The sequence below is a fragment of the Pan troglodytes genome, chromosome 1 (assembly GCF_028858775.2).
Source record: "Pan troglodytes isolate AG18354 chromosome 1, NHGRI_mPanTro3-v2.0_pri, whole genome shotgun sequence".
Classification (NCBI taxonomy): Eukaryota; Metazoa; Chordata; class Mammalia; order Primates; family Hominidae; genus Pan; species Pan troglodytes.
In genome coordinates, this window is record NC_072398.2 from 222,165,418 (window position 1) to 222,178,832 (window position 13,415).

A 13,415-nucleotide genomic window follows, 5' to 3' on the forward strand; every position below is an offset into this window, starting at 1 on the left:
TCTGGGTGCTGCGGTTCTTTCAGTAAAGAACTTCCAGGAGTTTCTAATTAGCTGCTTTCATCAAGATTCTCATAACCTTCTCCTGCTGCCGCTTTCAAGTGGGTTTGTTCCCGAGCACATTATTAGGAAAGCGGCTATAATAACTGCTTACCTGCCTCCGGCTCCGCTCCACAAACACCCGCCAAGCCCACACTGTGCAAAACAGTAGTAACACGCCCGCCTGAGAATGGCTCCGCGGCTCCGCATTGCTGCCTAAGAGCTTTCCTGCATGTGATCTCATTTCATCCTCACCGCAACTCCGGGCCCGGGAACTCATGTCCCGGGTGAGGAAGTCCAGGCTTGAGATCGGCCTCAACAGTCGGAGGTGGCAAAGCCAGGGCTTGCTCGAAGCCCCACCTTCTCACTGTTGGGGAGCAGGCTGGCTCCAAGCTGTGGAATCCTGGTGCAGGGGTTATTTTGGTATCTGTGGGGTAATTTCACACTGAGGCTAAGGCACCGTTTTGGGTTCAGATGGACATGAAATTGAATCTCAGGGATCCAACTTTCTAGCAATGTACTCTGGAGCAAATTTGGTATTTTCCTCATCTGTAAAATAGGAACAATAAAAGTACCTTTTTTTTTTTTTTTTTTGAGTTGGAGTCTTGCTCTGTCAACCCAAGCTTCAATGCAGTGGCGCCATCTTGGCTCACTGCAACTTCTGCCTCCCAGGTTCAAGTGATTCTCCTGCCTCAGCCTCCCAAGTAGCTGGGATTACAGGCACCTGCCACCATGCTTGGCTGATGTTTGTATTTTTAGTAGAGACAAAGTTTTGCCACGATGGCCAGCCTGGTCTCAAACTCCTGGCCTCAAGTGGTCTGCCCGCCTCAGCCTCCCAAAGTGCTGGGATTACAGGCATGAGCCACTGTGCCTGGCCAAAAGTACCTTCTGGAGAGTGTTGCTGGAGTTACAGATGATATGTTATTGTGATGTGGTATCAGCAACAGTCATCTCAGAAGGTGCAGCATCTTGGAAAATTTTCTTGTGTGCGCTTCATCTACTGTCTCAGATAGAGTCACTATACATTCGAAAGTACAGATCTTCCTCCACCAGCTAACAAAGTCACCTCCTTATCCTCAAGTCTATGTTCCCAGTTCAGGACGGGCCTGGGTGATGCCTCATTCCCCATGGCTCCAGGGCCTCTGATGCTGCCACTTTGTCAGTGGCTGGCTCAGCTCAGGCAAGGCCCCTCTCCCAGCTAACCATAGCATAAGCCTGAATCGATCCCTGTCTCAGGGCCATTTGGAGGATTAACTAATCCATCATGGGGGAAACCTTTGAAATGTGCCAATGTGGCTGAGGCTATTGTCAGGCAGAGCAGAAACTGAGTTTACTGGTTCCCCCGTTTCCGAGACTTTCAAGCTGGACTCACTCTCATGTGGGTGAAATCCCAGCAGGTGCAGGTTGCACTGAGCTCACCAAGCCGTCTATCTGCCCCACCTGACCCTGGATCTTTTTGACCTATCTCTGTTTCTTTAAGGGACAGTAAGGGTGAGAAGATAAAGGGATCAGGATTCCAGACACTGAAGAGCTTTTGTTTGTGTTTTTAATAGAACTGAACACATTAAATTTCCCCTTTTGGCATCATCAGTCTATGGACTGAAAACATAGTTCTGAGATTATACCTTTCCGATTTTATGTTTTGCAAATCTCGAAGGTCCCTGGAAATCTACAGGGTACATCTTTTTTCACCCTCTGAGATGTGAGCTCCATAATAATAAAACCTAACTCAGCAATTCATTGAGTTCATCACTATTTATTGAGTACCTACTCTGTTTGCTGGTATACTAGAAGCACAGAAGCCTTCTTCTTGAAGGGAAAAAGAAACTCATGTATCTAGAAACACCAGGCTCTATGTGGCACTTTCATTTATTTGCCACACAAAGCCTGGTATTTCTAGATCTATGTGGCATCATTTCATTTAATTCTCACAACTCTAAGAAGTAGATATTGTTCCATTTCGCAGGTGAGGAAAGAGATTCTGAAAGTTCCATAACCTGGCCAAGGTCGTTTGCATTCGCAGAGGCCAGCACTGAAGTCCAGTCCCGTCTGACTAGACCATCTGGGTCCTTCCCACTAGAATACAGTGGGGAGGAGAAAAGGACACTGATGGATTAGTCAGTCGACAGCACAGGCAGCAGATTATAAAGCTGAACTGTTTGGTTAGAGCAGCTCGGGGCTGGAGAGGGAGGGCTGGCAGGAGGACTTCCTGAAGGAGACAGCCCAGAAGCTCCTTGTAAGGACCTGAGGCTTGGGTATGGGTGGAGGAGGAAGTGTGATGTTGGCCCTGGGAGGGGAATGAATAAGAAGAGACAGTGGCAGACAGCATGCCCTGAGGTCAGCTGGGTGGAGGATGGGAAGCCCGGCAGAGATGTCTGGACCTGATGAGGTGGCAGCAGGGAGGCACTCACTGAGTTTATAACTCCAGGAGTGGCAGAAGCAATGGCAACACCCGTCACCAGGGGAGAAGATGACTCAAAGCCTTGGCTGTAAGGAGTGGTGGGTGTGGCTTGGAGCCTGCCCGGGCCAGGCAGGTGCTTTGGGAAGGGTCCAGCCAAGGAGAGTCCGGTCTTCCTCCACGCAGGGGAGGGGGAGCAGGGGAAGAAAGGAGAGACATTAACTAGATGGAATCTGTAGGCTTTGGTGCAGGACGCTTACGGGGAACACGGCTCAGGGAGTTGGATTCCAGATTGCTTTTGAAGCCTTCCCCAGGTCACATCACACAGCTGTTCCCAGCCGTTCCAGGTCTTCCTGTTGACTGTAGGATCAAGTCCATTCCCCCAATCTGACCTCAATCTACATTTTTGGGCTCTTTGCCCACTAGTCTCCTAAATAAGTCCTCTGCGCCCCACAAACCAGTCTCCACCCAGCCTCCTCCACCCCCTCCTGGAGCAGTGACATTCATGGATAGCTCCTCCAGCAGTCTCGAAAAATGAACATTTTAGGGTTCCACTTTTTGCTGTTGGTGTCCCCCTAATGCGAACATCCTGTCCTTGAGGGCTGATTCTTTTTACAATAGTTGTCCCAACGGGGGAAGTCATTTCACCTTTCTGACTTAGTTTCCTTATCTGCAAAATGGAGCCAGTAGTGTCTCATAGGGTACAGTGCCTGCACACACGCCCATCCACGGCTGTTCCAGGCCTTTCCTCCACTGCGGGGGGTGCCAGGGGTCCAGAGGAGAGGAGGAGGGGGCCGCTGGACGCTGGGAAATTGGGAGGACCCCAAGATCCCTGTAGGGATCCACGGTAGAGGGGGAGGGCTTCTCTGTCCTCTCTATCCATTCGGACCTCCGCATTTCTAAGAACCAGCATCGCACCATGTCACTGAGAAAGAGCGCGCACACCAGCCGCCTTTTGAAAGTCACAAATAGATTCCTTCAGTGAATTCAGGACAGACTCCCCGGGGGCAGGTCCCGGGGCGGGAGCCGGTGTGGGTAGTGCTGCGCGGCCCTTAACTGTTTACCAGGCGCGTTTCGCTGACCTCGTCTCCTGGACCCCCTTTCGTGACCCCTCTCATCACCTCTACTGGGGAGACGAGGACCCCGAGGTTCTGGGGGGCGACGCGACCTGCCCGAAGTGACAAGGGTCCTGGGTCGCACTGCTCCGCCGGGGTCTGCGCTCCTCGGCGGAGCGGGTGGGAAGGATGAGTCCCCGGGGTGGAGAAGGAGGCGCGGGTCCCCGGGTACCGCTCACCCGGCCTTAGGAGCCCGGGAGCGCGCGTAGGGACGCGGAGTTGAGGCTCTCCCTCTGCGGCCGGGGAAAGGGATACAGTCCCCCGGGCCCCTCCCGGCCGCTCGGAACCCACCCCAGGCGCGTCCCCGCGGGCGCGCGCTCCAGGCGGGGCTGACGGGCTCGGAGGCGCGCGCCCGCTGCCGGGTCCGCCGCGCGCGCTCCCTCCGCTCCTCTCCCCCGCCCCTCCCGGGCCCGCGCGCTCCCCCGGTCGGCCGCGCGCGTGCCTCGCGTCGCTCCCCATCCCCGCCCCTCCCGCCGCCACCCCGCCCCCGGCCGGGTACCCTCGCCGGACCCGAGAGAGAGCGCCGCCGCCATCTTAGTTGCTGCCGCTGCCTTCAGCAAGGCGCTGCTCCGAGGCGGGGAGGGCGCTGCGTCCTGAGCGCGCGGCCCAGCGTCACGGCGGCGGCGGCGGCGGCTCCTCCTTGGACCCCCGGAGCTCCCCGCGCCGCGGAGCAGCTGGCCCCAGGCCCCTAGAGCCCCAAGAGCTCCGAGAGCTCCGCTCGGCGTCCCGCGCGCCTCCCTGCCGCTCCCGCCCCGGGCTGGCGATGCTGCGCCGCCCCGCGCCCGCGCTGGCCCCGGCCGCCCGGCTGCTGCTGGCCGGGCTGCTGTGCGGCGGCGGGGTCTGGGCCGCGCGAGGTAAGCCCCGGGGCTGGGTCGGGCCGCTGGGTCGGTGCGGGATTCGGGTCCGGGTGCGGGATTCGGGTCCGGGTGCGGGATTCGGGTCCCGGTGCGGGGATTCGGGTCCGGGTGCGGGAGTAGGGCCGGATGCCGGGATTCGAGCCGGGATGCGGGGAGTCGGGTCCGAGCGCAGGGAGCCGGGTCAGGGCGTGGGGTTCGGGTTGGGGGTCGGGCTCGCGGAGCTGGGGCCAGAGCGCAGGAGACTGTGGGCGCGCGCTGCAGGCGTCCCGGGGAAGCCAGGCTCCGTCCCGGGCGGGGCACCTGGGCCTGGGCCGCCCCCACTGCAGCCCATGGTGGTGGCTGCGCTGATTTGGGGGAACGTGCAGACGGGCCGAAGGGTCAGTCTGCCCTGCTCAGCGGCGCACGCAGGCTGGGGCTGCACCCCTGGGTGAGATGCTCTGTGTACGTGTGCTCAGATGTGCATCAGGCGGGGGGTGCACGCACAGTTTTGGTGTGTGCTTACATAAGAGCCCACTCCTCCGCATCCCGTTTCCAAGATCCCGATTCTGTGTTGCTGCACCGCGGACACCACGACTTCGCCCCTTTCCGCCTCCTCCCAGAGTCCTTCAGACGTTGTCTGTTTCCAGTGGAGCCGAGGCTGAAACTTCGTGCTTCCCTCCCACCTTTTCACCCAAAGGTGAAATCGCGATGAGATTTGCGACCGCGGGCTCACCCAGTGTTAGAAATCTCCGTCTCTGCTACCGCTGGTGCCTTGGTGCTGTTTTTCTGACGGTCATTTAGACCGTGGAGGGTTAGATGTCCTCTACAAAAACGAGAAACCTCTCTGGTTTTTTAGGATTGTAGGACCGAAATTATTTTATGGCTCGGTGGGAAGTAATATTTCTTGGCTAATTTATTATTAGCTTTTAACCTTCATCCACTTAACCTTTTAAACCTTGCATGCCTCTGCTATTGACTGGTCTTGCCAACGAAAAGCTTACGCATTGCAGATACAGTATTTGCTTCTGAGTGGATCTTGAAATCGTAAACATTTTCCTTGGCCTTAGAGCAAAGTAATCTAGGTGTAGTCTGTAGAATCTACTGTAGGCTTAAATCTGTTGTTCTGATTTTTTTTTAATCAAAAGAAATTTTGGGGAGGAGAATTGATAGACATCTAGATGAAATGGTCATATTTGAATTTAGCAAGCTTTTTAAAAATTCTTATTTTCCCTTCCCTGGCGTGACATAAGGAGAGAAGTATGGTGTTCACGAATTAAAGGGCAGAGGCGGCAAATGCATCTTTTGTTCCATGTTCCTTTCTAAACATCGAGGATGATAAACTTTGAATACTTCTTTTATTTCATTTCTAACATTCTGTTGACTCTGTCAAATTCAGATCTTAGTCACTAAGTATCTCATTGCTGGCCATTTGATTTTTAAAAGTAACATCAAGCTAAGTTTGAAATGTTTTTTCCAGATGTGGGTTGGAGGTCTGAAACTCTAATATATCCAAGAGAAATGTCAAAGTTTTGCTTCTCTTGGGGAAAACCCACACATTTTAAAAATATGTGCTTGGATTGGGTATTTTGGGAACAGTTTAAGTATATTTAGTCAGTGATACCATTTCTTGTTAAAATTGGTGCTTTCTTAAATAGCACCTACATTTGTTAGTCATTATTTAATTGCCTTGGTTACTTAAACAGCATACGTTTCAACTTTGAATATCTTCATTACCTGAGACCTACAGAAATCTTGTGTGAAAGGTGTGTTGACTAGTTGAGTCATTTGTAATTTGCTTTCTCTAAGTTTTTCTTGGTGCAGTTACAGTAGTTCAAGATTCTTAGTCTTCGGAATAAAGACATTTTACACATCAGTTATTCGTATGCATTTTTATCAGGTTGCAAGTTAGAAAATGTCTTGGACTTATTAACACGAAATGCTAATAAACAATTTCATTGTGAAATATTACAAGTGAATTTCATATGTAAATTTACAGTTTGGAGACACTGTGTGGGCTCGTTTTAAGAGATCGTTTCAACTAATATTTGAATTTTTTACGGCTGTAAGGCAGTACGACATGAACTCCTGTTCATGCTGTAGCTACCTTTAATAATTGTTAATGTTAGATTACGTACAGACTGCTGGAGAAAATGATAGATTTTCTAATATAAATTGCATCTTGACTCTTAGTTTTGTAGAGACCCTCAAATTTTATTTTAATTATAGCTGTAGTTCTCAAAAAACATTGAGTAGAGCTGGGTGCAGTGGCTTGCGCCTGTAATCCCAGCACTTTGGGAGGCCGAGGCCAGCGGATCACCTGAGGTCAGGAGTTCGAGACCAGCCTGGCCCACATGGTGAAACCCCATCTCTACTAACTATATAAAAATTAGCTGGGTGTACTGGTGGGCGCCTGTAATTCCAGCTACTTGGGAGGCTGAGGCAGGAGAATTGCTTGAACCCAGGAGGCGGAGGTTGCAGTGAGCCGAGATTGCGCCACTGCACTCCAGCCTGGGTGACAAAGCAAGACTCCATCTTAAAAACAAATTCAGTAAGCCAAAATATTAGAAGAAATATCTTTGGCATGCCCTGGATGGTCATGTCCTTCAGCTACCTGCCTTCTTCATGGAGATCGGGAAATAGAACAGTGAAGCAGAGAAAATAGAAAGCTTATATGAATATTTAAAAAATGCAACCATGTAATGCATTTCGAAGCCACATAATACATAAAATTCACTGTTACTTTTCCATTTGCACACAGGCTTAGTGAGGCCTCTCCTCACCATCCTATTTGAAATCATTTCTCTTCCTGAACCCTTAAATCCTGTTTCCCTGCAACACTTTTTCTTTTTGCATAGCACTTAGCCCATTCTAACATGCCTTGTTGTTTACTTATTGAATTGTTTATCGTCTGTTTCCCCTCAGTAGAACATATGCCCCAAGATGGAAGGGTATCTGCTTTGCATATGTTTCCCGTCACCAGCACACCAGAGGCATGCCAGTATTGTGTGATTGAATGAATGAATGGGTGGATGGATAACAGCATTTCAGTTTAGACAGCGTAGTAGCTTTGCATCCTAATTTTCACTTTACAGATAAATGCTATATACTGAAAAAAATTACATAGTGTAAAGCAAACTTAAGTTTTTTTTTTTTTTTTTTTTTTTTTTTTTGAGACAGAGTCTCATTCTGTCACCCAGGCTGGAGTGCAATGGCGTGATCTTGTCTCACTGCAACCTCCGCCTCCCGGGTTCAAGAGATTCTTCTGCCTCAGCCTCGCCAGTAGCTGGGACTACAGGCATATGCCATCACACTGGGCTCATTTTTGTATTTTTAGTAGAGACAGCGTTTCACCATGTTGGCCAGGCTGGTCTGAACTCCTGACCTCAAGTGATCCGCCTGCCTCTGCCTCCTACAGTGCTGAGATTACAGGTGTGAGCCACTGCACCCGGCCCAAACTTAAATTCTGCAGTGTGGATATGGGAATTCATTAGTGGGTAAATTTTCAAGGATCATGGGGCCAGCCTCGGTGGCTCACCCCTGTAATTCCAGCACTTTGGGAGAACTAGGCAGGCAGATTGTTTGAGCCCAGGAGTTTGAGACTAGCCTGGGCAACATGGTGAAACCTTGTCACTACAAAAATACCAAAAAAAAAAAAAAAAAAAGTTCAAGGATCGATTCTGTTGGTTGCAGTATTGGGGATATTAGATCATGAAACTCTGTCTCAGCCTTTGAAGGCTGTAGCTCTGTGGCTACCCCTGTTAGTCCCTTTAAAAATACTATAATTTTCAGCTTTTTTGGGAAGATGGTTTCTTAATTTGTTACCTCGTTTTTTCAGAAGTAACGATGTGGAAAAAAGTCGTTCGAATATAGACCTCAGTATTACCCATAGTCTAACATTTTTAATACTGAAAGTAAATAACATTTATTTCTCAAAGGAGGCCTATAACTGCTGAAGAAATAATAAAATATGAACAATTTTGAATATATTCCAGTTTTAGAGCATTCACTCGGTTAACTGGAACCTTCAGTTAGCTGGAATTCGTCCTTTGGCTGGATATTTCTTTTGGGAGAAAAAGCATGAAACCAAGCAGTTTTATAGGAATTATTTTTCAAAAGGAAGGTTTAGGAGGTCATATCATACATTATCTGTGCCAGTATTTGATATTTAAGCCAAAAACAGCAACTAATATTTCAGTTTTAGTTATGAAGAATATGACCAAAAAATGAAATTTTTGTGGGATATAAAATATTACATTGAAACTAGAAAATGCTGTAATTTCATAACACTAGCTGCAGGGCTTAGTGAAGCTTATTAAACCAAGTCTAAATGTTTAAAATGAGGAAGCTGAGATAGGTTAAAATTTTAGAACAAAGGAAAAAAAGTACTGAGTTATTTTTATTATTGCTGAGACAGGAAAATATGTTTTTTAATTTTTTTGGGGTAGTTTTCATTTATAAGAGTTGAAACAAAATAGAGATCTGATTATCCTAAAAAACCGCCAAGAGTCTATGTCTTATGTATTCTGGTTGAGGGCTTAGATCATTAAAACTAGTTTTTTCAGTGGGTCTTAATTTGGTGTGAGGAGTTGCTTGAAGGGGCCGGGTGCGGTGGCTCACACCTGTAATCCCAGCATTTTGGGAGGCCAATGTGGGTGGATCACGAGGTCAGGAGATCGAGACCATCCTGGCTAACACGATGAAACCCCATCTGTCTCTACTAAAAAAAAATACAAAAAATTAGCCAGGCGTGGTGGCAGGCGCCTGTAGTCCCAGCTACTCGGGAGGCTGAGGCAGGAGAATGGCGTGAACCCGGGAGGTGGAGCTTGCAGTGAGCCGAGATCGCGCCACTGCACTCCACCCTGGGCGACAGAGTGAGACTCCGTCTCAAAAAAAAAAAAAAAAAAAAAAGAGTTGCTTGAAGAAATATGTCTTTATAAGTGAAATTTAAAATGTTGATTTGCTACAAAATACGGATTTTAGTAGTGTTTCAGGACTACAGATTCAAGATTGGTGAAAATTATTTATGCAATGTCATGTTCGTGCATTAAAAAACAACCAAGGCCTGGTGCGGTGGCTCATGCCTGTAATCCCAGCACTTTGGGAGGCCAAGGTGGGTGGATCATGAGGTCAAGAGATGGAGACCATCCTGGCCAACATGATGAAACCCTGTCTCTACTAAAAATACAAAAATTAGCTGGGCATGGTGGCGTGCATCTGTAGTCCCAGCTACTTGGGAGGCTGAGGCAAGAGAATTGCTTGAACTCGGGAGGCGGAGGTTGCAGTGAGCCGAGATCGCACCGCCACACTCCAGCCTGGCGACAGAGTGAGACTCAGTCTCAGGAAAAAAAAACAAAAAAACAACAACAAAAAAAACCCAAACGGCCAGGCATGGTAGCTGACACCTGTGCTTTGGGAGGCCAAGATGGGTGAATTGCTTGAGTCCAGGAGTTCGAGACCAGCCTGTGCAACATGGTGAAACCCCATCTCTACTAAAAATACAAAAAAATTAGCTGGGCATGGTGGCATATGCCTGTAGTCCCAGCTACTCAGGAGGCTGAGGCTGGAGAACTGATTGAGCCTGGCAGGTTGAGGCTGCAGTGAGCCAAGGTCACACCACTTGCATTCCAGCCTGGGGGACAGAGCAAGACTCTGTCTCTAAAAAAAAAAAAAAAAAAAAGCCAAACTAACAGACCCTCAAAAGTGACATTTTGAGGCTATGCAAAGGCCATATATAGGAACCCTTAAATGGCGGCAGCCTCCCCACCGTGTCAGCCTGACATACAATACCCGTCTTTTCCCTAAGAGCTGCCACCACCCGGGAACTAGAATGCTGCTTTCAGTTGTCGCTGATTTGATAGGTTCTTTCTCTCCTATGTTTTAGGTATATTTTTGCTCATTTTTTGATTTAGCTTTAGGATATTTTTATTAGATTAAAAATTTTCACAAGATCTGTTACTAAAGTTTTTATTTTTAAAGGTTCTTGGCAGAGATTCACGTACTTCAAAGTAGCAGAGTTTAAAGCAGCTTAAATGCCTATAAAACATCTGAAAGTTGGCTGGGTGCGGTGGCTCACAACTGTAATCCCAGCACTTTGGGAGGCCGAGGCAGGCGGATCACCTTAGGTCAGGAGTTCGGGACCAGCCTGACCAACATGGAGAAACCCCATCTCTACTAAAAAATATAAAATTAGCCGGGTGTGGTGGTGCATGCCTGTAATCCCAGCTACTCGGGAGGCTGAGGCAGGAGAATTGCTTGAACCCGGGAGGTGGAGGTTGCGGTGAGCCGAGATGGTGCCATTGTACTCCATCCTGGGCAACAAGAGCAAAACTCCGTCTCAAAAAAAGAAAAAAATCTGAAAGTTAGCTTCCTTCCCATTCCGGAACCCCAATAAGAAGTATGTGATAGCATATCAAAAGAAGAGTCATGTTTTTTCTTTTTTACTTCTTTGGTCAGACATGAATCATTATCTTAAAAAGAATTAATAGACGTGGCATCTCACTGTGTTGCTCAGGCTGGTCTCGAACTCCTGGACTCAATCAGTCCTCCCACCTCATCCTCTCAAAGAGCCGAGATTATAGGTATGAGCTACCACACCCGGCCGAAGAATCATCTTTCAGCCATCTGTTTCGTTCTGTCTGATTCTCCCATGACAAGAACTTCTGTTGAGTCTGCTACTTTTCAAGCCTACCTTGATCTGTACTTTCTCTGAGTCATTGTGTAGGACAAAGGAGGACCACCGGCTGGGTGCGGTGGCTCACGTCGGTAATCCTAGCACTTCGGGAGGCCGAGGTGGGCGGATCATCTGAGGTTGGGAGAAAGAGACCAGCCTGACCAATGTGGAGAAACCCCATCTCTACTAAAAAATACAAAATTAGCCGGGCGTGGTGGCACATGCCTGTAATCCCAGCTACTTGGGAGGCTGAGGCAGGAGAATTGCTTGAACCCAGGGGGCGGAGGTTGCAGTGAGCCGAGATCACACCATTGCACTCCAGCCTGGGCAACAAGAGCAAAACTCCATCTCAAAAGAAAAGGAAGACCACCTTTGTCATGCCACTGCACTCCAGCCTGGGTGACAGAGCAAGACTTTGTCTCAAACAAACAAAAAAACCCACCTTTTTCTGCATCCACTCCTTTTTTTTTTTTTAAAGCAGCTTTATTGAGCTATAGTTCACATACCATAAAATTCAACCTTTTAAGGCATACAATTCAGTGATTTTAGTATATTTACAAAGTTGCACAACCATCACCACTATCTAATTTCAGAACACTTTCATCACTCCCAAAAGAAACCCCATATCTGTTAGCACTCATTCTCCATCTCCCTCCTCCTCTCCTCCTCCCTTGGCAACCCCTAGTCTATTTTCTGTCTATGGATTTGCTTATTTTGGACATTTCACATCAATGGAATCATGATATGTGGCCTTTTGTGACTAGCTTCTTTTGCTTAATATGATGTCTTCAAGGTTCATCCATGTTGTAGCATGTATCAGGACTTCGTTTCTTTTCATAGGTAAATAATATATCCTTGTAGGGATATAACACATTCTGTTTATCCATTTATTCACTGATGGACATTTGGGTTATTTCCACTTTGTAGCTAATTTTGGAAAATATTACTATGAACATTTTTGTACAGGAATTTGTGTGGACATATGTTTTCATTTCTCTTGGGTATATACCCAAGTGGAATTGTTGGGTCTTAGGGTAACTCTTAGATTTAACTTTTTAAATTAAAAAAAATTTTTTTTGAGATAGAGTCTCACTCTGTCGCCCAGGCTGGAGTGCAGTGATGTTATCTTGGCTCACTGCAGCCTCCACCTCCTGGGTTCAAGAGATTCTCCTGCCTCAGCCTCTCGAGTAGCTGGGATTACAGGTGCCTGCCACCATGCCCAGCTGATTTTTGTATTTTTAGTAGAGACGGGGTTTCACCATGTTGGCCAGGCTGGTCTCCAACTCCTGACCTCAAGTGATCCAGCTGCTTTGGCCTTCCAAAGTGCCGGGATTACAGGCGTGAGCACTATGCCCGGCCTGTGTTTTTAACATTTTGAGGAACTACCAGTTGGTTGTACAAAGTGGCTGCACCATCCTGTATCCACTTGACCTCCATAATCACTCACAGGAGCATTTTTCGAATCAAATACACATTTCACAGTTTTCTGGTTTGTTAGAATTTTAAGTTGAATTTTTCCTAGTCTAGGTGCAAACCGGCATTTCATCCAACCAATTCCTTCCTTTGCCATTGTCTCTCATATAATTTCTACTCTGGACTTTAGACTTTGAGTTGAAAGGAATTTTGAAAGTTCTTTCCTCTATACTTTAAATAGCCTTCCCTGTAAAACAGACATTTCCTCATATGTCCTTGTGTGTTGATCATTCAGCCTCTGTTTGAACTCTACTGCTATGGGGCTCTTGGTAGCTCACACAACAACCCTTTTCTTAAAAACATTGAGCCTTTGGTCAGCTTTCCTGAGGACTAAATTTTATCACGCCTTCGTATTTTTGCAGGCATCCAAGCCTACAGTCTGTTGTTTTTACCACCTCACACATTAAGAGAGGCTGAGAGCACTGAGGCCTAGGCCTTGATTTCTGTAGATTTCTCAGGAAATCTGAGCCTAGCACAGGGCTACACATGCAGTGTTTGGGGGACAGCCACCCAGACACATGCAGAGTCAATATCCTGGTTCCAGGAGCAGGGCTTAACTTAATGAAAGGGACTGGAAAAAACACGAGAATTTTCAAACTACAACTAGTTTAGAAAAGTGACATTTTTCTTTTTTTTTTTTTTTTGAGACAGGATCTTGCTCTGTTGCCCAGGCTGGAGTGCAGTGGCACAATCACAGCTCACTGCAGCCTCAACCTCCCTGGGCTTAAACTATCCTCCCACCTCAGCCTCCTGACTAGGTGTGCACACCGCCATGCCTGGCTAATTTTAAAATTTTTGTAGAGACAGGATCTTCCTATGTTGCCCAGGCTGGTCTCGAACTTTTGGGCTCAAGCAATCTGCCCTATTTGGCCCTCCAAAGTGCTGGG

The 13,415-nt window shown here is 47.8% G+C and overlaps 1 protein-coding gene across 8 annotated transcripts in view; it reads left to right on the top strand.

Moving 5' to 3' along the window:
* The first annotated feature begins 3,519 nt into the window (after positions 1-3,519).
* CLSTN1 (calsyntenin 1) overlaps positions 3,520-13,415 on the top strand; it is a 96,018-nt gene continuing 86,122 nt past the window's right edge. For 4 of the 8 annotated variants that reach the window (XM_009447926.4, XM_009447934.4, XM_009447931.4 and 1 more), the window contains exon 1: positions 4,824-5,082. In XM_009447926.4, the coding sequence (XP_009446201.3) occupies positions 4,839-5,082 (244 nt within the window). In that variant the 5' untranslated portion in view covers positions 4,824-4,838. Of the gene's footprint in view, positions 4,404-4,823; positions 5,083-13,415 lie in introns of those variants that run through there. The other 4 variants (XM_016953729.4, XM_003307797.7, XM_003307798.7 and 1 more) reach the window with 2 other exon arrangements.